At 51.9% G+C, this 23,924-nt stretch overlaps 8 protein-coding genes across 8 annotated transcripts; 3 read left to right on the top strand and 5 right to left on the bottom strand.

The window, feature by feature from the left end:
- Positions 1–332: 332 nt before the first annotated feature.
- ACET3X_002839 (uncharacterized protein) lies at positions 333–2,832 on the bottom strand. The gene has a single exon (XM_069449626.1). It carries the CDS (start codon positions 2,765–2,767, stop codon positions 422–424), a length of 2,346 nt encoding a protein of 781 aa, XP_069309386.1. The 5' UTR covers positions 2,768–2,832; the 3' UTR covers positions 333–421.
- An 805-nt stretch (positions 2,833–3,637) lies between these two features.
- ACET3X_002838 (uncharacterized protein) lies at positions 3,638–4,693 on the bottom strand (the record flags this gene model as incomplete). Its single annotated transcript, XM_069449625.1, has 3 exons — positions 3,638–3,929; positions 4,015–4,600; positions 4,672–4,693. 3 exons carry the CDS (start codon positions 4,691–4,693, stop codon positions 3,638–3,640), a joined length of 900 nt encoding a protein of 299 aa, XP_069309385.1.
- A 1,855-nt stretch (positions 4,694–6,548) lies between these two features.
- Positions 6,549–8,414, bottom strand: ACET3X_002837 (uncharacterized protein). Its single transcript, XM_069449624.1, has 2 exons — positions 6,809–8,414; positions 6,549–6,745 (listed from the first exon to the last, which is right to left on the bottom strand). The coding sequence occupies exons 1-2, from the start codon at positions 7,990–7,992 to the stop codon at positions 6,631–6,633; spliced, it is 1,299 nt and encodes a 432-aa protein (XP_069309384.1). The 5' UTR covers positions 7,993–8,414; the 3' UTR covers positions 6,549–6,630.
- A 433-nt stretch (positions 8,415–8,847) lies between these two features.
- ACET3X_002836 (uncharacterized protein) lies at positions 8,848–9,192 on the top strand (the record flags this gene model as incomplete). Its single annotated transcript, XM_069449623.1, has 2 exons — positions 8,848–8,872; positions 8,921–9,192. The coding sequence occupies 2 exons, from the start codon at positions 8,848–8,850 to the stop codon at positions 9,190–9,192; spliced, it is 297 nt and encodes a 98-aa protein (XP_069309383.1).
- A 429-nt stretch (positions 9,193–9,621) lies between these two features.
- Positions 9,622–10,278, bottom strand: ACET3X_002835 (uncharacterized protein; the record flags this gene model as incomplete). Its single annotated transcript, XM_069449622.1, has 1 exon — positions 9,622–10,278. The coding sequence occupies one exon, from the start codon at positions 10,276–10,278 to the stop codon at positions 9,622–9,624; it is 657 nt and encodes a 218-aa protein (XP_069309382.1).
- A 416-nt stretch (positions 10,279–10,694) lies between these two features.
- On the bottom strand, positions 10,695–11,435 carry ACET3X_002834 (uncharacterized protein; the record flags this gene model as incomplete). The annotated part of the gene is made up of 3 exons (XM_069449621.1): positions 10,695–10,928; positions 10,983–11,346; positions 11,392–11,435. 3 exons carry the CDS (start codon positions 11,433–11,435, stop codon positions 10,695–10,697), a joined length of 642 nt encoding a protein of 213 aa, XP_069309381.1.
- A 432-nt stretch (positions 11,436–11,867) lies between these two features.
- Positions 11,868–14,140, top strand: ACET3X_002833 (uncharacterized protein; the record flags this gene model as incomplete). Its single annotated transcript, XM_069449620.1, has 2 exons — positions 11,868–13,523; positions 13,574–14,140. 2 exons carry the CDS (start codon positions 11,868–11,870, stop codon positions 14,138–14,140), a joined length of 2,223 nt encoding a protein of 740 aa, XP_069309380.1.
- A 5,634-nt stretch (positions 14,141–19,774) lies between these two features.
- ACET3X_002832 (uncharacterized protein) lies at positions 19,775–23,109 on the top strand (the record flags this gene model as incomplete). The annotated part of the gene is made up of 5 exons (XM_069449618.1): positions 19,775–19,786; positions 19,836–20,066; positions 20,946–21,608; positions 21,770–22,347; positions 22,410–23,109. The coding sequence occupies 5 exons, from the start codon at positions 19,775–19,777 to the stop codon at positions 23,107–23,109; spliced, it is 2,184 nt and encodes a 727-aa protein (XP_069309379.1).
- Between the last annotated feature and the right edge of the window lie 815 nt (positions 23,110–23,924).

The following is a 23,924-nucleotide window of genomic DNA, read 5'->3' as shown; positions in this document are numbered from 1 at the left end:
TGTTTGTCAGGGCCCGAGAAATTTCTTTGCGCATCGTCACCGCTCAGTCTGCCCCAGGGTAATTCCGAGTGAATCTACATACCGTAATACATCTTCCATTACCCTGGTAACAGCTAGATCGGGCCATACGCATCTTTTGCCGATAGCCGCTGCTTTAGCTGTCTGCTAAGACGTGCGGCGGATACCAATAGTTTGCGCGCTTGTCTTTTCCACAATCGCTTCTATACCTTGTGACGTTGCGCAAGCACAAGCGTTCCTAGAAACTTTGTCAACGTACAAGAACCACCAAGATCACGTAGACGAAGAGCACATTATAAGGAATGGAAGTTGATCACCATGTTACACTGCATATCGAAATCGGGTGAATCTTGAATTATGCATTACATTGTCGTGTTTTCGCAGACACCTATCTCAGAGCTGCTCAGGCTTTCCAGTTGCGCCCCAGACCCCTCTTGCTCCACTGGTGACCGCCCTTGCTATCGCCCTCACGTGCCTTCTCCTCATACAACTTCTTGCTCAACTGTCTGTACAGGAACTTGCCGTTGTTGTGGAAGTTGATGCTGTGGTCACTGTCGGTGAAGAAAGTGTTCTGCATCTTCTCAGGGGTGACTTGGTTAACCATGAGCAGGTCGACCAACGCAGCCGCGTTCTGGAAGTGCACGTTGTCATCACCGGTACCGTGCTGAATGACGACACCACCGGCGATGCTCTTGAAACCTGTGGCATCGTGAACGCGGCTGCGGTTGTAACCTTCCGGGTTGATGTCGGGCGTCTTCATGTAACGTTCAGTGTAAAGGGAGTCGTAGAAGCGCCAGTCGCTGACAGGGGCTGTGATCATGGCGTAGCTGATGATTGGGTCGCCGACCTCAACGACCTTGGCGGAGAGGTAGCCACCGTACGACCAACCCCAGATACCAATATGCTCGCTGTCAATCCACTCGTTCTTTGCAAGTTCCTTGGCAGCCCAGATCTGGTCTTCGGCCTCGAGTTGACCCAGGTTAGACGCGACGAGAGAACGGAAAGCGCGACCTTTGCGGCCAGTACCACGGCCGTCGACGGTGAGGGTCACGTATTCGAGCTCGGGGTCAGAGGCAACATAAGCCTTCCAGTTGAGTGAGATAAAGCTCTTTTGTACCTCTTTGGCGTTGGGGCCACCGTAAGGAATAAGGAGCAGAGGGTACTTCTTGGTGGGGTCAAAGTTGGGTGGGAGACGGAGCATGGCGTCCAAGGTGTAGCCGTCAGGGTGCTCCATATCCAGGTAGGTGATGTTGGGGAGGGCGTAGCCCTGAAGCTTCTCATACAGTGCTGTGTTGTTGACGATTGTGCGAATTGGCTCGCTCGAGTTGATAGAGTACAACTCCTGGTATGGCACGTCGGGGCCAGCGTACCGGAGGACATAGTATGAGCCGCCGGAAGAGAAGGATCCAGTCCAGAAAGCAGTCACGCTGTCGTCAACGAGCGCCTTCTTCTCACCAGAGAAGCTGACAGAGTAGATGTGGGACTCAGCGCTGTGGTGCTCCGTAGATGTGTAGTAGACAAGGCCACGAGAGTAGTCAACCTTGGGGACGCTAATAACTTCCCACTCACCAGATGTGAGTGCGATCGGCTCTCCACCATCTACGGGAAAGAGGTAGATATGCGACCAGCCGCTCACATCAGAGAGATCCAAGTAGTATTCAGTAGCGTTTCCGTACGAAGCGTTCGTAGTCTCAACAGCTCCGATGTATCGAATTTGCATCAGGTTCTCCAGCCATCCATCGGTACCGTCGCGCTCACGAGTGACTTTGGACGACCCAGCCTCTACATCGACAACGACATACTTCTCCATGTCCTGGACACGGTTGTAGGCGCGGTAGATGACCTTGCTGTGCTCCTCGGTAAGCCAGGCAACCTCGCCAATGACAAGGTCGTCCTCCGGGAAAGCATCAATGGGGATGCTGGTGTATTCGCCAGACTCTACGTCGAGCATGTTCATGACCACAGTCGGGTTCTTGGTGCCAACCTTGGGGTAGCGAAGCTCCAAGTCATTAGGATAAACAGGGACGTATTCAGCACCGTCATCGATGTAGTATGGGATCCTGAATGAGCCAACACCAGTCTCGTTGAAGCTAAGGAAAGCAACCTTAGCGCCATCGGGCGAGAACCATAGAGTGTAGCGATCGCCGAAGATTTCCTCCTCGTAAACCCAGTCAGGGACGGCGTTGAAGTAGTCGGGCCCTCCATCCTCGGTGATTTGGGTGATGGTGCCGTTGGTCGACATGTACAGATTGTTGCCCTTGACGAATGCAACCTGAGACGACGAGACGGGGCTCCATTCGGCATACTGAATATCTCCGACCTGCTCAGGGTCAAGAGGCACGGACTCTCCAGTCGCGACGTCCGTGATTAGGTAGTCGGCGAAGTAAGAGTGGCGGTACTGCTTTGTGTAGTTGACGGCCCACAGGACTTTGGTGGCATCAGGCGAAATAAAGTAGTCCCAGTAGTCCTCCGGGACCTGGTCAGCGGAGATGAAGGTAGACGACTCGCCGGTCGCAACATTTTCGAAGACAAAGTCGCCAGAGGGAGCTGTATAGATGTAGTCGCCATCTTCACCAGTGCCAACCCAGGTGAAGGCCCGGCTTGCAGGTGTCAAAGACCCAGGGCTATTGGTGGTTTCGTTGTAGCTCAGACGCTTGGTGCCGTTGCCGAGAGGCTGGTGTGGCATGCGCGGAGGTTCAATTGCGTGAATCAACGGCAATGCCGCAGCGAGGATTGCGAAAGAACGCATTGCGGGCAGCAGGGTATCAACGTTCCCCGCTCGGTAACCCAAACGACGCGTCAGATATAATTACGAGACGAATGCAACGAAGCACTTGTCGTGCTCTTGCAAGGTAATGGTCCTTTTTATCTGCTTTCCATCGTACATATCAGTCTAATTGATATGCGCATTCTGTTTGCCGCATTGAGCAGGTGTCAAGCCTTCCAAGGCACGCTGCGTCCCCGCCAAGAGGCACCAAGCAACCGGCAACCCGGATAAACCAGGTCTACTGTGGAGGCTTCGTGTAGCCTACATGATTACAAGCGGCGCAGTATGGTCGAATAGGAAGGTGAAGCAGGAGCGGACGTTCCGTCAAAGAAGACGAGATGGCTGGGCAAGCTGATTGGTGTTGGTGGAGGCTAGGTTCTGCTGGATCCCGTCTACAATAAGGTACGCCAATCAGCGGCCCATGCGCTAGCAGCGTTATCGCCTCCCGATCGTCCTTTCTTCTGCGCACCGTGCTGCCGGTCTGCACTGTGAAAGCAAATACACATGGCTCATACAGCACTGATCGTGCACAGGCTTGAGAGGAGCTCAGGCCGATCTAGGGTGTTGAATGCATTAAGAATGTTTTCGTTCAGCGCTCTCAGCCCTCAGCCGTCTACCCTGCAGTCTTGCATTTATACATTGGAGTATCGCGCGGCTTTCATCAGATGCATCGCTTCTTCGAGCTGATGACCGGCGACTCGCACTGGTTGTAGATCGATGTCCAAGTGCGCGCGTCGTTAGGCGTCCTGAGGAATGACCGGGTTAAGCTAGTCTGTTGTCGTAGCAGACTGCATATGGATGCATGTGATGGCATGTTATACGGGAAATTGCGAGACTGTCTCGATTCCTGCATTATTCTCGTGAATCATTGTTTGAACTTGTGCCAGAACCATTCGATATGTCTGCGACTCTGCTTGCGACGTCTCGAATGGTCTCTCCAACCTTCATCTCGTAGTCGTCGACATTGGGGTTTACCGTCCAGTACTCCAGCTTGCGGATCATGTGGTAAAAGGCAGTTGCCAGCAAGGCACCCAACCCAGGGCCAACCCAATAGATCCAATGGTAGTGTGGAAAATTTCCTTGGATAACGCACACAGCGAAGGACCGAGCTGGGTTGATAGCTGCGCCAGTGTATGTTGATGCCCTAGGTACGTAAATTACGTGTCATGAAAGAGGAACAGCGTGATCGTGATTGCGAATAGAAACAAAGCAAATAAGAAGATACATACATAAGAATGCACGCAAACACTGTCAATCCAATGCCCACGGGCGCAATGAAGGTAGCCTTGTGCTTCTCCGTTGCTAGCATGAATACAGCCACCATGACCTGTGCTGTAATGAACATCTCGATGAACAAGCCTTGCGTGACAGTAGTCGTCTTGCCTAACTCAGTAGCTGCCAAGGCCCCTGATGGTAACAGTCCGTATGCGACGGCACTTGCTAAGATTGAACCGAGAAGTTGACTGATAATGTCGAGAAGACCATCAAGCGATGGCACAGCGCGGATCAACATCAACGCCATAGTCACAGCAGGATTGAAGAGCCCACCGCTAATCCGGAAGAAGCTCCAGGCATTCACTGTGACAGCCGCGCCCCATACTGTTGCGATGAAAAGGATTTTAGCCGGATCTGCTGAGGGATCTCCTCCGCCGAACTGTGCAGCAACAGCTGAATTACTGATGACAGCAGAGTTGCCGCCTAGGCCGATGAGCATGAACAGGAAAGTGCCGACGAACTCAGAGATCATAGCAATGGAGCGATTGCGGATCCGCAGCGGTACGCGCTCGCGGAATTGGTCGAGGAGATAAAGATGACCTTTGCTTGTGGTGAGGGCCAGCTCCTTGTTGCCCTCTTTGATTGTGAATCGGGAGCATTGGAAGCTTTACGTGACGTAATCTTCGTCGCCATGTTGGTAGTTGCGACTCGTTGCTATTGATCTTTTCGCCGCCTGTCGATGGCATGGCGTCAGGGCTATGGAAATGGAACTTCTTCAAGCAGCTCTGCAGAAGTTGCGATGTCGGAGCAGATCTTGTGCAGCCGGAATGTCGATGGCGACTACCGTAGATATGCCGATGAACCGGAAGCTTCAGGGTCGCGCGAAAGTTGGGAAGATGTGAGCGGACAATGTATGAGTGTCGTTCCTACAACAAAGCGACATGGAAAAATGAATGTTCTGTTGCGAAGGTAGGGTAATTTGGTTTCCTAGTCAGAAATTACGACGATTTCGACGGCATGATGCTCTGGTGATGCGGCGCATGTTGACCTCGGAGGCATCTAAAATGACATCATTCGTGCGTGTGCTGGGTCTACTCGTGGTTGGACGATCGCGCATTTCGATCTCAGATGAACGAGCTGGATAACACTGTATAGTCAAAAAGCATTTGGATGTCAGTGTCAAGACGGTGTGACCTTGGGAGTTGTAACAGAAATGGACCGAAGATGTGCGCGTAGATGACCATGCTGAATTGGGTATCGTGTAGTTTTCAACACCTACCTAGCTTCTCCCACATAACCGCAAAACACCATCACCAGAACACGCCGAAGTATGTGCACAACATCCGCATGAGTATTGTCCAGGTACTCCATTCTTATCATTCGCATACAGATTCTACAAAGGCTTCTCGCATCCATACCTTGACCTAGTAGTTGTGATGTACAAACGCGTCACCTCTCTGCTGCTACCGCCACGGAACAGAATCTCGAAATGCAGTCGTGTAAGAATTCTAGAAGCAATATTGCGACATGAAACACAAAGCAGGTAGTAAGCATGCATACTTGGTCTTCTAATGCTCCGTCTTAGATCCGTTTCCAAATAGCAGGCTCATGAAGGTTCGGTTTTGCACCTTTTCACTATCAGCCAACACAGTCTTCAGCAAGTCTGGGCGCAGGTGGCCAAATTCCCTATTAGCACTGAGCCAAGTCTTCATGAAATCACGATCTGGATTCTCGTGTTCTTCTAGTACTCTGCGCGATGTTTGGCGTGCGGCGATGTGCATTTCGCGGTCTTTTCGAAAGGTCATTGCAGGTGTTGGTTCGGCAACCGGTGTATCTTGCGAGGACAACTTTGTTTTAAATGAATGCTTCTGAGGGGAAGACAGCCAGATCTGATGGTGTTCAATGTCGCGATAGCGTTGCCAGTCTGCTCGGGCACTGGTACTGTCTGGTGTGACGGGAGACTGGTTTTGTTCGACTTTGTTGTGTTTCCCGTATTGGCGGGAGTGACTTGCCTTAGTCTTGCGGGCTACTGTTCCGATGCAAATGGGGTTTAGAGTTGCTTTGTGAAAGCTTCGGGCTTGGAGCCGTGCGGTGCGCATGGTGGCAGTAAACATGTTCGTATTGTTGAGTTGATTTGGAAAGTACGGCTGAGACTTATATAGGAGGCTAGGATGAAGCCGAAGAATCCGACTGCTTTTATTGGGATTTTTCAGAGAACCGGATTATGGTTGTGAATTCCAGGTTCCATTGTGTTCTTATCAACGCAACCACTGGTCGGTTGCGTGAGAGGGACCAAATCTTGACTATCTACTTGTTGCCCAAAACCTTTGCCCAAGTCACTTGAGAAACGTGTAATGCGAAAGCAAGGCACAATACAAATTTCCCCAAGAATAACGGGTAGCAATCCCACACTAATTCAATGAGGATTTCAGTCTGCACGGGCACATGCTACACTGGACAAGAACGAATCTGCTAGAATTCCACTGCTACATGCATTCATCGTGGATCAACACGGTAATTTAGTATTCAGAGATTTCTGTCTTTGTCAGATGTCTAGGATTTGGCGTATTGGATGAACCGTAAAAGCTACGCATACTCGCACAAGGCCCGTGATGTCTCCGCCGCTCCCTTCAACCCTGTCTACTAATCCTGGCGAACTCGGCCAAGGCACCAAATTGCATGACCAAGAACTCTTCCCTTGTATATAAATCTGGAAGATCTCCCGATATATAGTCCCAGGATCTCCTAGTAGAGAGTTGTTAGTATAGTTTTACTGCATGCAAACGTATAATCAAGTGTAGAACATACCCGATGATAGAACGCCACGTGTTGCCAGACAATCTGATTGGAAACGGCTCAAATAGAACCATTTCAGAATCCCATACGGGCACACGTATGGACTTGAAATACGAGCACCGATCAAAGTGGCTACGTTCGTCCATCGTGAGTACCGAAGCTTGGTTGATACGTTCCCACTCAAAATGCACAGGCTGCCAGTTAGTAGGTGGCCTCGAGAGCCCCATGGTTCTTAGCCACTGTTTCTTCCAAAACTCCTGAACAGACTCGTAATCAGGTCCCACCACCTTGGCTTCACGGCCGATGTCATTGTCATCATCGCGATAGATGCCTAACTTCTGAGACTGCCGATCGACAGGATGGCTGTAATTGCGCATCTGCAAAGGAAGATTGCAGATAGGACAGAAGTGGTTGACCTTTTCGATTCCGTCCTCAGACATGTATGTGGGGCAAGCGATACACTTCTTGTGGGAAGGTCTTGAGTATTGATAACGGTAAGCGTCTAGACGAAACCTTTCCTCGGCTGGGGTGTAGTTTAGAGGTGGCTGAAGTTCTCTAGTGCAAGGTCTGCAATGAATCGCTGGACCGCATTTGCAGAAGTCGCCTTGGACCTGCGCCTGTCGCCATGTGCGATGACCATGGGTCGCGGGAAATGCGCGTGAAGGATTGTCGGTACTGAGCTTTTCAAAATCCGTGTTCCAGCATGTCGAGCATGCATTTTGTGCCCGACCGTTGCCCCGAGTATTGACACTCCCCGCAGTAACGCGTAACCACCAACAAGGGAAACATATGGTCCCAGTGCACTTACAGCATGAGTTGACGTTGCTCAAACCACCAAGGGCATCGCAGATGACAGACATCCAGTTATCGTTCATCGAGAGAGACGAAGCCCTATTCTTTTCATGGTTTGAATCTCCGCAGGTTCGGTCGACTTTGCTGAGCAGGTTGCGCAGTTCCGGTGGACCATGTTTTGGACAGTCTGCTAAGAAGTTTTTGTTGCAGGTGCAGGGTCTGGAGACTGGTTGAAAAGGATACAAGGTCTTGTGCTTGGGTATAGTCGGCTTGTTCCTTCCTGCCATGCAGAGTCGAAAGTCGGAGCTGGTCCTTGAAAGTGCTTTGAAGTCGGCAATGCGTAGATGTGAACAAAGTGCCTCGAGGAAAGAGTACTGTCGAACTGCGTCGAGAAGGTCCGCCATGTTGCCCGGGGTGCGGAATTATTGTCGAAAGATAGGAAAGAGGCAATGCCAGCGATCGTTTGAATACATTTGGAAATATCGCGGCGTGGTCCGGTGGACTCCCACTATGCCCAACCATGGGACTATACCAGCTCGGTGCGAATCAAATTCGAACGAATACACCATCTTGAACAATTGTTCTTACATTCTAAGCCTCGGCTGTGAGACGGAGGCGCCGTTCTTTGTACGTCATCCGTAAGTGGTCATCTCGAATGAAAGCTAGAGGAAGTGCTGGCTCTCTTCGGCTTGTCTGGTTTGCACATGAGCGTAGAGAAGGACGCTATCGATGTCTTGGATAAGGAACTTTTTGTAGGAGGCACATTGACAAGGACTTTCACTGAGCTGTGTGGATCGAACAACCATGGCGTTCAGGATGAAGAAATTAGGCAGGTCGCTGCGAAGAGGGAGAACGGCCCTGCGGCGGAAGTCGGCTCTGATTGGCCGAATGCACGTGCCATCTGAATCCGCCGCAAAGCATCGCGAGCTTCATGTACAGCTTTGACCGAATCGTGACAAGCGCAAGCAACTCGCCGTGTTCCTTGTCCACCCGACCACGACATCTCTTACCCCATCTCCTGCCGCCGAAGACATCCATACAATCCTCGATATTCACGCAAACCAAGTTTCGAGCAAGTCGCGACCTTTCCACAACGCGATATTGCCTATACCACGAAACAGTGCAAGCATTCTTCGGGCGCGTATAGGGAGCGCTTTGAGAAGATCTCCTGTATAAAATCTACGTACCGGATCCACGAAGCGGCCCCTACATAACATCCGAGTTCCCAGACCAACACATACATCCCCCAAACCCTCACAATGGCACTAAACGCCTACCTAAACAGTAAGCCCCATGTGCTGCGATATCGTCCTCCTTACTGACTCTTCCCAGAGCGCGTATCAGTCCTCACCGTCGACGGCCGCACAATGGTCGGCCTCCTCCACTCATGCGACGGCAGCATGAACCTCGTCCTCCAAGAAGCCGTCGAGCGCATCATCCGACCGATAGAAGACGATGAACCTAGTGAAGAAGTACCACTCGGGTTGTACATTATACGAGGCGACAGTGTAGCGGTGGTGGGCAGGGTGGATGAAGAGATTGACGGCAAGATTGATTGGGGGAAGGTCCATGGAGAGGTGCTGGGGAGCACGAAACATACTTGAACAAGGAATGAGACTATGGGACAGATACCAGGAGTTGGATTTGTATGTCGGCAAAGGGGGTCTGTACGCGGCCACATGGGGACATGGAACATGCGCTCAGCGGACTGCATTGGAGCAACACCACAAAACGAGCGACGTTGGAAGTGGATACATTCAGAGCACAGGTCGACGGGCGATGCCGGACAGGGAAAGGAGATATATGCATATATGGAGGACACGATACCCACGAAAGCGCAAAGATACACTGAGTATGTCATCTCTAATAAACGCTCCATACGCCTTTGCTGACCCCCCAGACTGAAATGCTTTTGATATACATACATGGACGTTCAGAAGCGACAGACTGTAGCATATCCACGCTACGTGATAATGACCCTGATGAACCTGATTTGACACCATACCGTGCGCCATGCTTAAAGTGAAGCTCTCTCACTGTATACTCCGTCCTACACCCTGCCCAATCCCAACGATATTCTTATGGTCGCTAGGATTTGCAGCAGCCTCGTACATGACAGACACGGCCTCCTTGTTCAACTTCATAAAGTCGCCCTTGAACGCCAGATAGCTTATCCTCGTCTCGTCCTCCTCACCATTACTCCAATTGTCCTCGAAGAACAAGCTCAGACTGCGTGTCGTGCCGAACTTGGCCCGCTTGACGGGTATCTCTTGCACCTCGCTCGTCTGACTGACTTCCAGTATCTGTGTCGGTTCCTTCTCGGCCGCAGTTTCGAAATCGAGCGAGTCTTCGTTGACGAAGACTTTGAGCGTCTTGGGACAGTCGGGGCCGGGGCTGGTGCGGAGGATGATGGAGTGGAGTCGGACTTGGCCTGTGAACGGCACTGTCATGAGGATCTGTTCGTCGGCGCTGCTCTTCAGCTCGGGCTCGGGGTCGAGGCGCTGGGCCCATGTCTTCTCGCAGATTGCGCGGCCGCTGTTGGATTCGTCTTCGTTAAGGGTGACAAGGTTGGGGAAGTCGAGCTGTTCGTAGAGGATGTTCTGGAGGGCTGGTGTGATGTCATCGCTGTGGTCGTGGCCGTCGGCGTGCGAGTGGTCGTGGTGCTCGTCGTGGCAGTGCGAGTGCGACATGTTTATGGGCGGTGTTGAGTGTGTTTGCGCGGTAGGGCTGGAGGTGGTGGGGTAGATGGCGGGGTAGCTTCGAGCTTCGACGCGGGTCGACAGATTTCCGTGTTGGAGATGGAGGGTAGGGGCATGGCGTACATGTAGGGCAGGAGCTATGACATGACGTGCTCTGTCGGTGAAGAGGAGGCAAGACTGACATGGAGGGCAAACATCTAGGGCGATGCATCGTTGCCTGACTTTCGCACACGTGGTCGCCACATGCACCAAGCCGTACACCAAACTCCATATAGACTCTTGTGTATATATATGCGCAGCTGTAGCAAACATGCAGTATGCCCAAAGTGTCACATTGTCCACGCCATGCCCGCAAAATACCCCAACGCCGCGCTCTAATGCAATCTATACGCCAGTGCCATGTCCCATCACGCCAACATGGGCTGCGATGCCTGCTCGGCAGCCCTTTCCCTCGCCCGTCTCGCCGCCCTGTCCTTGGCCATCTGCGCCTTCTCTGCGGGCGTGAATTGTGGCTGTGCGACGGGCGCGTCGGGCAGCGCAGGAACGGTGCCGTTGACTTCGGCTTCGAGAGCTTCGAGCTCGTCCTCGACTTCGTCTTCGTCCTGGTTGGACATTTTGTTCGCAAGAAGCTCGCTGATTTCCTGGAACATCTATCAGCGTACGTATTGAGAGAGGCTTGGCTATGCGGCGCGCACCTCTTGATAAGCACGAGCCTCCTCGTTCTCACCCAGCAGCTTCTCCACGTTCTCGATGCCGCCCATTTCCTTGTGAATCTCTTTGAGAACTGCGGTTCCCTGCTGCAGACCGAACAAGACGTCCTTTTGCACAAGCGCGAACTCGACATCGCTCGTGAGGATCTCGAGCTGCGCTAGCTGGGCATCCGTCTTGGATAGGAGACTCTCTTGGTACTTCTTTCTCCTCAGCGCCAGCTTCGCCTTGCCCGTATCGCCCTTGGCCAGACATTCCTTCGCAATCTCCTTCTCGCGGTCGGTGAGCACGGTGATGCGCTTCTGGTACTGTCGCAGCTTATCGCGCTGGTTCTTCATATCCAGGATCGCCCTGGCACGTCAGCAACATCTCAACACGTTGCGGAGCTCGACTCACTTGTCCTGGGCAGAGATCTTGTTCGCGCTGCTCGAGTTGCCCATATTGCTGCGCTCTCCATGAGTGACGAGGGTTGCGCATGCGACATGTCCCTGTGCCTTGATTGACGTATGCGAACTAGAGCGGAACTAGGCGCTGCGCTAGTCTTATCGATAAGCGGTCGCGAACTTTTTTGGAGACGCGAGCATGCGCATCTCCAAGTGAAACAACACCGCCGCATGCATCTCAAGTCGGAGTCCACCGTGACCATTTCTTGCCGCATTCTTACATTGTTGATGATAGACGCCAAGACTCACTGGCGCTAGCAGTTTCACATCACGGGAACTGACTCTCAGCGCAGTCATCATAGACTCCTCTGGCCCAGGGTATACTGGCCGCAGCGAAGTGGCTTCCTCCTTTTGCGGTACATATTGGCTGGCGCATAAATACGATCTTTTCTCTACGTTTGACATACCCACGAAATTGCGGTAGTCGTCATGGTCTCGAAAGGGCGTCCCTCCCTCCAGGCAGGCCTGGACAAGGAAGTGTACCAGGTGGTGCGCAAATACCTCGACGAGAAGAATGAGTCGGCGCTGAAACTGCGCCTATCGACTGTCTACGACTATATACAGCGCTCCAACTCGAGCTTAAAGAGACGGCCAAAGAAGCAAATCGAGGATTCAATTGACCGCGTAATCGACGTTATCCGCGAAGACGAAGAACCCGATTCCGAGGACGAAATGGCAGAACTTGAAGGAGACTTCACCATGGACGAACCAAAAGAGAAAAAGGACCGATCAAGCGATTGGATGAACAAGCAAATCGTCAGCCAATGGGCAATTCCACCTGCTGCGAACGGGGAAAAGAGTGAGAAGAGCAAGAAGCGAGATAGCGGAAAGACAAAAGAGGAGAGAGAGGCTAAGAGACAGAAGAAGGCAGGAGCACAGGAGAAAGAGAGTAAAATCGACACGGCAGCACCCACTGGTGTTACATTAGAAGATCTCGGTGGAGTGGAGAAGGTCAAGGAACAGCTCAAAGAGCATCTCGTATTGCCCCTTCTCTGCCCCCAGGAGTATGCCAACCGCAAAATCCCAATACCACGCGGTATATTACTTCACGGTCCACCAGGATGTGGTAAGACTGTCATAAGTCGAGCCTTTGCTGCCGAGCTTGGTGTACCGTTTATCGAGATTTTGGGTCCGTCCGTTGTGTCGGGTATGTCCGGAGAGTCTGAGAAGCAAGTAAGAGAGCATTTTGAGAAGGCCAAGGAGGTTGCCCCGTGCTTGATCTTCATCGACGAGATCGACGTTATTGCGCCCAAGCGCGATAGTGCACAGAGTCAGATGGAGAAGAGGATAGTTGCCCAGCTTCTGATATCGATGGATAGTCTTGCTATGGAAGGCAACAATGGCAAGCCCGTAATCGTACTCGCCGCTACAAACCGTCCTGATAGTCTGGATCCAGCTCTGCGCCGAGGAGGCCGATTCGACACTGAGATCAACATGGGTGTACCGAACGAGCTCATGCGACGCTCCATACTCCAGGCTCTAACGCGCGAGCCAAAGCTATCCCATGATGTCGACTTTAGTGTATTAGCGAAGAGGACAGCAGGATTCGTCGGTGCTGATTTAAAGGATCTTGTAAGCAAAGCGGGCACATGGTCTATGGACCAATTCCGAAGGGCACTCGAGAAGCAAGCAGCCAACGCGGAGACAACGATGGAGATCGACGATGGCATATCTCTTAATGCGGACAGCCTCATGAACCAGTCGATCAGGAGACTAATCACCCGTGTGAGAGATACGGAAGCTCCGCGACCAGAAGGGTTCGAAGATACTGTGATTACAATGGAAGCCTTCGAGGCCGTCCTACCTACCATTACTCCATCGTCGAAACGAGAAGGCTTTGCCACCGTACCGGACACAACATGGAGAGACGTTGGTGCGTTGGCAGGCGTCCGCGAAGAGCTGGAAATGGCTATTTGCGAACCTATCAAGGATCCTGCAAAGTTTGCGAAATTTGGTATCTCAGCGCCTACTGGTGTGCTGCTATGGGGACCACCTGGTTGCGGTAAGACGCTTCTGGCCAAGGCGGTGGCAGCAGAGTCCAAGGCGAACTTTATTAGTGTCAAGGGGCCAGAACTGTTGAACAAGGTACGTTACAAATTCACACATGACCCTTATTCGGTACTAACAGATTGCAGTACGTAGGAGAGTCTGAAAGAGCTCTACGCCAGGTGTTCATGCGCGCTCGATCCTCTGTTCCATGCGTCATCTTCTTCGATGAGCTCGATGCTCTCGTACCCAAACGCTCCACCGAGCTTCATGAAGCCTCTGCACGCGTCGTCAATACACTACTTACCGAGCTCGACGGCCTATCCATGCGTGAAGGCATCTACCTCATCGCAGCTACCAATCGGCCCGAGATGATCGACGAAGCCATGCTGCGACCCGGACGCTTAGAGACCCTACTTTATGTCGAACTGCCCAAGCCAGAGGAGCGTGTGGATATCCTGAGAGCGCATATTCGCAAACGTGGCGTCATCGCTCCTGAACTCGCGGAAATTGGCCGCCAAGATGTTTGCAATAACTTCTCGGGTGCCGATCTTGAAAGCATGCTGCGGAAGGCTGGACAACATGCCTTGAGACGGCGCAGTGACATTGTGGAGGAGCTGGACTTTATCGAGGCGGCTAAGACTGTTAGACCTAGTGTGGGCGACGTGAAGAAATATGAGAAGCTGAGGGAGAGGTTCGAGACGAAGCTTTGGTAGAACATGGGGCTATTGATGGGCTTTTGTAAAGACAATGCGATCGTAGCACAGTCATATATGGTACGTATTATGCGCATCCTTTTGGGAGGCGAACATCTTAGGTACAGCCCAAAGGTAGTCAGTGTGCTATCTGTCACTGTTCTAACCAGAACATACCCTTGTAGTCTTATAGTACACTTTATCCAGGCCGATTCAACATCTACGCATCCATCGTCTGAAACCCCAAGACTACACCATCGTACCCCTCCCTAGGCTTGAACCTCTTCTTGAACCATCCTTTCACGCCACCCTCCTTTGTCTCTTCCACCAGTTTTTTCTCCGGACCCTCCTTACTGTCACCACCCGCCCACCGCTTTCCCGATCCTGGACTCAGCTGCTTGTCGCTCGCAGCGACACTGGCCTCGCTATCCTTGCTCTCACTGTTTGTAGTGCCAACACTCGATAAACCAGGCGAACTGACAGACGTTGAGAAAGTCGGCGACCTCCTGAACATCGAAAATGTCGGCGACCTCTGCGCGAACGTCGAAGAAGTAGGCGACAGCTCCGGGAAAAGCGAGATAGTCGGAGATCTTGCTGCTGCGCCCCAGCCCGTAATCTCAGACACTTTGCATTCGAAACAACTGACGGTGGTAGCGTTTCTCTGCTTGTAGCGTAGTTTGTATCTTCTGCAGGCGCGGCCGGTGCTGGGTTGGCGCTCGGAGGGGGTGAGGACGGGGCAGTAGGTCCAGTGGAGGAGGCGCGTGTGTGTGCAGCGGCGGTAGCGGGTGTGGAGCTCGATGCACATGATGACGGTTTCTTTGGAGATGGGTTGGAGTGGCGCGCTCCGAGGGTTGACTGGCCGCTGATATGATTTTGTTGGGAAGATGGGTGGCTGCGTGATTGATGATGGGCATCGATACCTAGGTAGTGTGATGGAGATTGTGAAAGCACTGTTGTAAGATGACTAGCGTTGGCTGGACATCCTGCAACTAGTGAATTTGTATCGTTTGAAAGAGTCTAGTGGTGTTTTCTCCGTGCGGAGACGGTGGCAGGGTGGGACAGTGAAGAGAAACATGATGCATAGTGGCCATTGTGAAAGCACGCCTCTCCTGCTTCTACTTCGTTATGACTACTGATATCACCTGCATCTCGCACGAACAGGACTTGACAGTCGTTCCGTTTGTACATTGAGTGAGTGGCGTATCTGTATCTTCATACAGTTCTTCTCTCAGATATGGTAATAACGTGATTATACAAGGAATGATTTGCTCATGCCACCCCATCTCATCTTATTCAGTTCGTCTTGGTGGAAGTTGATACTAGCCTACAAAGCTTGTAGAGTCATCAAAAGCCTAATCTCATAACACCCAACAACGTCAGTGACCGCTGTGATACACCTGATCTGTTGGTCGGGGGAGTGAGGAGATCTAATACCTACTCCTTCCAGGAAATATTCGAGATGTTGAGAAATGCGGATGTATAACCGAGACAATGTTCTTTCCCGTCGCGAGTCGAGTCTCCACACAGGGCGATGGTTCCGGGACAAAGCGCCGTCGAGTACCTAGGCAATTGGGACACCTGCTCGTCGTTTGATACAGACAAGCGACGAATTCATTGTCTGATCGTACCATATCTTGTAATCCCGCGGAGGGAGAGTACTCCATCTGGCAACTTCAAGTAGATTGATAGTTCATCCATTGAACGCTGCGGACATTGTACCGAGCCAATAGGCAAGCACCAGGAGAAGAGATGGCTTGGCATATCAAAGGATTCAACCATACATCTACATAGAGTAGGTATACAAGATATCTGTTGAAGACTGTGGTCACAACGCCGAACCAATAGATTGCTTCTCATCTCCAGCTCGCGACTACACGCCGCGGAAGCAAGTACCGTACCTAGACAATTTCCGCGTAAAGACACTAGACGAGTTTCAAGAGGATCACGGTGATTATTCCCGAAAGGAATCCACTCGTTGTGGAAAGTGTTTAGGCAGGAAAGAAAGAACCGTCGTTTGCAGCGGAAAGCAATACCGACGAACGAGAAGGCCGCGTTCACGCTCATTTCCCAACTAGGAAATTCTAATCGAGGTCACGGACCGCTGGGGCTATAATAGAATGGGGAGCTGCACGCAACCTGACTCCCGCCTAGTGCAGTGATCATGAGGCGCCCCCGCGGAGTGGCAATCACTTCCGCCAGTCTGTTCGCCAGAGACTTTCTCCGACACCCAGTGTGGCGTGACCACCGGAACTTACCGACGGCACTCAATGCCTTTGTAATGGGGCACGAACTTCGGGTTCACATATCGAATTCTTGTCACTGCTATGTCGTGAGGCATCCACATAGTTGTTATGGGCAATGGACGCAGTGTGCGTGGAAAAGGCAAAGTGCTGGAAGCAACCAGTTGCTGGTACTGCGATACACAGCAGAAAACTGAATCCACTTCCGCATAGACGATACATCCTAGAGAGGCGGTAATGGAGACGTGGCCTTGGGTCTCCCGAAGGCCCAAAGTTTGCAGGGTAACGGTCATTGGCTCTGCTTTGGTGAGCGGTAGGATTGTCAGCATCCTAGAGACAAGGTTATCTGCTAGCGACCTTGAATGAAGAAACCAAAGGAAGCCATTGAGTACATGTGAGTGAACCAATAACCTTGCAACGGTGCATGTCAAGAATTACTTGTCAGTCGTGATTGTCGCCCCGTAGCCCAAGTCGCTTCCAAACAAGGAATTTGTTGACACATGGTGTTGTAAATGAGCGGCGCAAACAGGGAAAAGTGTCAAAAAAAGTGGCTGTGCAAGCAAGAGAATGCGCAAGACTCGTGTTCTTAGGAAGTAGATGGAAACGCGCATTGCGCGGTCGTGACAATGTAGCCTCCTGGGACGTGTGCCCAATGTGGACAGCAGAGGAATCTGCGGCCGAGCTAATCAGAACGCTCAAGAAATGGTGGACTGCTGCAGCTCTGACGTGAAAATTACATATTTTGCGGAATCTTGGAACTTGATGAATGCGGATTGTTGACAGAAAGAGTGGTTTATGTGGGCCGTGTGCGCATACCCGGGTACAAGCTCCGCAGCGTACTAGGGGTATGACTGTAACGGCAGACTATCCCGTGATCCCATTTCTCGTACGACTTTTGACAGCTCTGCGGAGCGGGCCTTCCGGGGCGTGCATCGCGATTATGTTGTCGCGTGTGTGCGTGGTGAAGAAAGGTTGGAACATTATCTCACACTTGCATACCTATGACACGCTAGTGGTAAGCCATGGGAGGGGCCGGACCACATGAATGGTAAGGGGTCGCGCAGTCGCAATCACCACCAAGCCTCAAGACATCCTCGCCCCTCACTTCAATTCCCCCGCATGCTGTTGTTCAATAGCGATACCCAGTACCCCCTTCGCGTTCCAGCGTTCCCAAGCCACGCGGCCCCTGCGCGTTCAACGAGCTTTCTGGATGACCCAGGATGATAGCCTGCCTCGCCCCAAACAACCCGCCGTCATCACCATCATTCAGCGGTACCGTCAAATCACCCTCTCTTTCCCCTCCTCCTTCTCCCTCCCACCTGAGAAACTTTTCAAACGCGATGGTGCCGCGTATGCTACCAGTTTTATCATATGTCCGAATCATGTTGCGCATATTGCCAATCTCGCGTGCGCAATCTTTGCAGACGGCCATCTCCCTGCTGACATGCGTGCGCTTGATTGGAACCTCGCACTTCACGGCTGCGAGCTGGTGATCTGGCAGGGTGCTATAATCCAGGGCCGTGGTACAATTGTAGGACCCCGCGCTTGAGTCTGAGGTTCTGGGCGTGGTTGCGCCTGGAGGGCCAGAAACCGCGCGTCGCGAATTTGTCGACGCATTTGTAGATGAGCGGGAAAGCTGGCCACTCAGCGAGAAGAAACGTCGTGTGGACGAGCTGCGCTTTGGTGGTGATGCAAAGTTTACTGCAGGCGGAGAGACTGGTGGGGAGTTTGGCCCGCGAATGCGGTTAAGCGTCTCTATCGCCGTGTCGCACAGCGTCCACGGCTGCGTATGTGACTCTCCAATGTGGCCGCACCTGAGGATCAAGCAGTTAGAGAGGCAGCTTTCAGGAAGGACCGCTCTCCAATGATCCCGCTGCGGTATGTAATGACTTACCCATTGTGCTGTGAGTAGTTGTGGTAGCACATCACGGCTTCCTGATGGGTTGATACTAACGATGGCACACAAACTATGACGTAGTAGGGGTCTTGAGTTTAAGTGGTGCGGTGGAATGTGGTGTGCAAGGGTTCGTGGGGTCGTTGAGCGCAAGAAACTCCGGGGCTTTAGTTGAAGAACACGAAAGTTGTGTTGAGTGAATCATCTTGCACATGACGTCTATGTCATGGGCGACTTGACATATCACCCATGACTTATCATATGTTAACAGTCAGCTCTCGTATCCTGCCATTGTGCCCTGATTCCTGAGTGGAGCGGTGAAGTGATTCACACAAGGATCGAGTTGGTCACGTGTTTCTGTCAACGTGGCAGTCCATGGAAAAACGTGATGATTCAAGTCTCAGCTTGTCAGCTCTGACTGTTCCTACATATTCCAGGAAAGCGATTCTAGCCAGGGACCTATTGGGTATTGTAAGCGGCTCTTCACCTACAACGCGTAGGGCGATTGATCATGGCAGTGAAGTTCGGCGCACTTCTGCGTGCGCGATATGCTATCTGGCGTACAGGTTTCGCCATAATCGTTCTGGGTTGGCCATCCGATAGCCCTTGCGTTTCGTATCAGATGTGGAAAGCCAGGCTGTGATGATGTCACAGCCTCGAGGATCTGTTCATGGGTGGCATGGCTGGGTGGTGAAGCCGTTGGGAATCCGGAATCATTATCGCAGGATTCGGCCCTATAATGAAGGGTGGCAGAAAATGTTATGGCGTGTTGTGGCAGTGATGGCAGTGATGTACTGGAGCAGAATCGGTGTCGTGCCGCCCCTACCGGAACGGTACATAGCGCGAGCGTTGGCCACAACCACTCTAGCTTATCGTCTGCCACCTCGCTCTGGCATCAACTACCTCGGCCAATGTTATCATGCCATCCTACTATTACCATCATCCGACATTGCAGCCATCGCTAACGCGTAAATCCATGGGCAGCTATGGCCATGGAGTCCGTCCTTCCACCCATCGTTGTCGCGTCGTAGGAGTAGAGGGACTGCATTCCCAAGGTTCGTAGCGACGCATTTGGTCAATCCACCCGGAAATTCCAACGGTCTAACCTGCGAACCACTTCTGGTCATCATGATCTTCTTGCGAGACGATGCAAGGAAGGAACTGTTGCAGCTAATCAGTAGAGTCGCGTTGCGCGACACGGCGAGACGGGCGGTTCAAGGCCATCCCAACCAAGACAAAGGATGCGATACATCAAAGATGTGGTCTTCTACGCTTCCGCCCTGGACAGTACAAGTCGTGGTACTTGTAAAGGCTGTACCACGGCTCCTCAGGTTCCACAAGGCAGGACCCGGGCTATGATGCTGCTGCAAAGGACGGCGATATGTGCGCAACATAACAAACAATGCTTTTTCACTGCGATCTTGCTCCACGCTTCGAGCCTATATGTTTTCATATCCGTGTCTTGCATCGGATACCCAGGATCCTTCCAGCTTATCCTTACACACCACGAAATCCGCCACAATGTGTTCCATAGTATGGTGTTAGCACCAGAGCATTGTAGACTTTTATTGACTCTCTCTAGTTCCGTACACGTCGCCATGAGCTTTCCGAACACCAGACAGCAAATAGCGATCTCGGACAAGCGACCGCAGCTTCGTCGACTCCAAAGCGCCGACTCGCACGTCTCATCAAGCTCAACCCGCTCGCTAGCACCAAACCCGTGCAGACAAGAGACGCATCTATACCTCTTCCGCCGAAATACCGATCGCGTGATTCGAACATACCCAGGGTGCAGGATGTGACTGACCCTGCGGTTCGGTCTTTGCTCTTTGGTCCTTTCGCTCAGATCGATCACCACCAGCATTGTGGCTTCGGATTCGATGGAAGACCGAACACCATAGACCATAACTCTGGCTGTGCTGGCATTGGTGGCTGTACGCGTGGGGAAACCCATGATTCGACAAATAGCATCCATCAAAGCTCCACATTCTCGACAAAGGATGACACTGGAAGTGGCGGGCACAATATCTCATCGCATGGGTGTCATGAAGCTTCCGGGCGCGCGGGCATGTATATTAGTGGCTTCGACGGAGGGCCCAATATTGACACAGCCGGCGGAGATGAAGGCGGTGGAGATGGAGGATGCGATTAGACACTCTATTCCTGTTCGCTCACGAATATGTTGTGTCACGGATGTCCTTCGCGTCGACCTAGTTTTCCGGATGTTGTTGAGGTGCGGGGTCCTATTTCCAGCCCCTAGCCAATGGTTTGTGAGGCTGTTGTGAAGCAGGGCGTTGACCGGTCTAATCAGGCACCCATCAACGCACATGTGTCTTTTCCGGTGAAACTATATCCAATACATCTGGAACAAGCTCAAGAAGGTTTCTATCGTCTCTCTGGTATCTTCTCGCCTTGTTACAGTATCTCACACCCCGTCCTCGCTTTCTTTTCGAATTGCCGTGCTGTCTGTATCTTGGCCTTTTCGGGTCCACGTAGAACCGACACGTCTACTGCTTCACTGCCTTGTCTACAAAGAAAGATGTGCAGTCGTTCTGTTCCGCTGCCGCAGTACGAGGTCAGTAGTTCACGGTCGCGACCCCGACGACGTCGGGTGAGGCCAAATTCGGATCAAGAGAGGGTTAGATACTAGCGCTATAGCTTCCACTCTCAGCAAACTAATAACCGCATCTAGATGAATTACGCTGGGTCCTGGGACCCTAGTCTGGTTCCACCGCCTGGATTCATTCCTCTTGGATCCGGATTACCTCCAGGCAGTCAGCTTCCCCCCGAAGACGACCTAGCCGAGGCTGTGGAGAAGGGCAAGCGCTGCAGTCACCAAGACATATACTACGTCCCAACCGATCAAGATCCAGACAGATTTCACTGGGTGGATGAGAAACCGCTTCATTATGGCGCTACTGGCGACAAGCTACGAACCAAGAAAACACGAGAGGCTTTCGCAGTGAATGTCTACCATCGTTTCAATGAAAAAACAGACGAATGGCTCATTCACGAAGTACGCATAAACAGCGAGCTTCTCCATACAGCCCTCGAGAAGATACTGGAAGGTTACCCGGGCCTGACACAACATGAGATGAAGTCATTCTCACCACCATTCCTCCCGTTCATCCATCGGTGGGAGGCCATGCTTGGCTACAAGGAGCGTCTCGACGCAGGCTCTGAGACTAAGCGCCACCTACAGTTGCTACAGGAAGTTCTCGAGCCTCTACTAAAGGAATCATTCGAAAAGATCCAAGACGCGAGAAAGACGGGCCATGTGGCATTCAAAGACCTGAATCTGGTGTATATCCCTGCAACGATGGTACTGGAACATGAGACCGACTCGGTTGGCATGGTACGCAGTTGTCAACTGATGTATCCTCCTCCACCCAGCCCATGCTTTTGGTCAATCGGGGTTGATGTGGTTGACTGGGATGGAAGACGATGCGGTCTTCTTGCTCAAGTAAGGCGTGTATCACAATACTACGGTGAGAAATATCCCTGCGTGAAGTGCAGGTGTACCATGCGCTGACTTCCTACACGCATCTGTTAGGCCTGCGAGCTTTGACTGCACTCGAGGTTTCGCCCCTCGACAGCATTCCAAATGAAGAACAAGTTCGTGAGCGACTCATCAAGCGAGGTCGGACCTTCGAAAAGCTTCGCGGCCATTTTTTCAAGGCCTTCACCGACGAGCACGAAGAACGCGTAAACGAACGAATGGTTATTGACGCGCGAGCGTACCATAAATTCGAGGCTCCGTCGTTCCCTGACTATGCTAAACTATCCGAGGTTGGACAGCTTACTTGGGCTCAATCGATGAATCGGTACTCGTCCAGTGTTCCTAGCACTGCGGGATCGCCAATGGAAGTGGATCTTTCGCCAATGACAGACGAAGAATGTCTTTTGGCTGTCCACTGCGTCAGATGTTTCGATATTGAGAAGAAGAAGTGGCAGAGATTAGATGTCACAAAGATCCATGAAATACCATGGGCTACCCATGCTTTCGACAGTTTAGTACTGGATCAGAATGAGAAGGACTTGGTACTGGCCTTGGTAGACCGTGATCAGTTCAAGCAAGGGAAGCCATTCGATGAGTTAGTAATAGCCCTGTATGGACTGCCCATGAGAAGATGCTGACTTTGTTGTCCACCTTTAGCTTCATCGGCGGCAAGGGTCAGGGCATGATTATGCTTCTTTGCGGTCCGCCGGGTGTCGGTAAAACACTGACCGCTGAAGCTGTCTCGGAACACCTGCGTCGACCGCTGTATAAACTCGGTGCTGGTGACCTAGGAACGACAGCGCGTGTTGTCGAGGACAACCTTGAAAAGGCACTAAAGCTGTGCAGTCACTTCGGTGCCGTTCTCCTCCTCGACGAAGCGGACGTGTTTATGGAAGCGCGCACGTCAAACAACCTTCAACGCAACGAGCTTGTTTCGGTTTTCCTACGCCTTCTCGAATACTACAAAGGCATCATGATTCTGACTACGAACCGGATGCGCAGTATTGATACCGCTTTCGAATCTCGAATTGATATCACACTCAGCTACAGCTCGCTTACAGAAACAGACCGCTGGCAAGTCTGGCGTAACTTCTTGGCCACTATGAAAAACGAGAAGATTGACATTGGAGAATCAGATCTGATCGAGTTGGCAAAGTTGGAATTCAACGGCCGTCAAATCAAGAGCGCGATCAAAACCGCAAAAGTTCTAGCAGCGAAGAAAGAGGAGCCCTTGAACGTGAAGCACCTGATGGTCGTACTGAGCTTGCGGAAGAAGGCCTTGGGTATGATGGATGACGGGGCAGATGTTCAAGGAGTAGTAGAACAGGCGCCCGAGGTGGATAAGCTGGGTGCGTAGACGAACTTGGGCATCCTGTTGAGTAATGTGAGTCTGAATATTCTGCGCTGACGACACACTACTGCTCTTCTGATATTTTATTTACCGGAGCAATCGAGTAAAGATGGCATCCTTTTGCGTTGCAAACGTTTCACTTGGTTTAGAGGTGAATGTCATCTTAGAGAGGTGCACGCATGTGACGTATGAGGAACAAACGCAGCCTCAGATTTTTCCACAGTCACCCACGTTATCGAGCGCAGCGCACGCGAGAGCACACACGATCTTAAAAATCACGAATCACCCCTGTGTTCTTTCTCTTTACACACGCAACTTCCTGGATTATTCTCGAGCTTTCGTTATAGCGACTCACATTCCTCGACCTCAAAAATATCCGGCATGCTCACCATGGGTGACTACTTGGCCCTTGCTGTCGGACTCATCGTCTTCTCCGCTTTCGGGGGTTTCTTAGCGATGGCCTTTGTCTCCAATAACCGCGTAGCCGGACCTTATCAGGAAGTTACCCATGCCCTTCATGATTTCCACCGCAACCACATCCACCTCGCTATCCAACAGTCCGACATATCTCAGGCGTTTCTCATGATGCGCGCGCGCCTCGACAACATAGACGCCATATTCCGCCGGATCGAGAAAGATAGAAAGCGCCCGCCGGTCAGGCACATTTCCCGAAATACTTCCCGCCAACGTCGCCGCTCAGAAGTTCGATGCGCCCAGTCTTTCTTGAACCGGGCTATCGCTGTTGCAGAGAGGACAAGGGCTGAGCGCAATCTCGTTGCCGCTCAAGACCATATTACACAGCTTCTTGCACAGCGCAATAG

This window comes from Alternaria dauci, chromosome 2 (assembly GCF_042100115.1).
Source record: "Alternaria dauci strain A2016 chromosome 2, whole genome shotgun sequence".
Taxonomy (NCBI): Eukaryota; Fungi; Ascomycota; class Dothideomycetes; order Pleosporales; family Pleosporaceae; genus Alternaria; species Alternaria dauci.
Note: the sequence above shows the minus strand (reverse complement) of the source record. Positions and strands in the feature narration are given on the sequence as shown.

Excerpts from the sequence above, each read along its gene's own strand:
- ACET3X_002839 (XM_069449626.1), bottom strand. The coding sequence starts at position 2,767 with ATGCGTTCTTTCGCAATCCTCGCTGCGGCATTGCCGTTGATTCACGCA.
- ACET3X_002837 (XM_069449624.1), bottom strand. The coding sequence starts at position 7,992 with ATGGCGGACCTTCTCGACGCAGTTCGACAGTACTCTTTCCTCGAGGCA. Across the intron at positions 6,746-6,808 it reads ACGTGGCGTTCTATCATCGG|GAGATCCTGGGACTATATAT; the intron begins GTATGTTCTACA and ends ACTCTCTACTAG.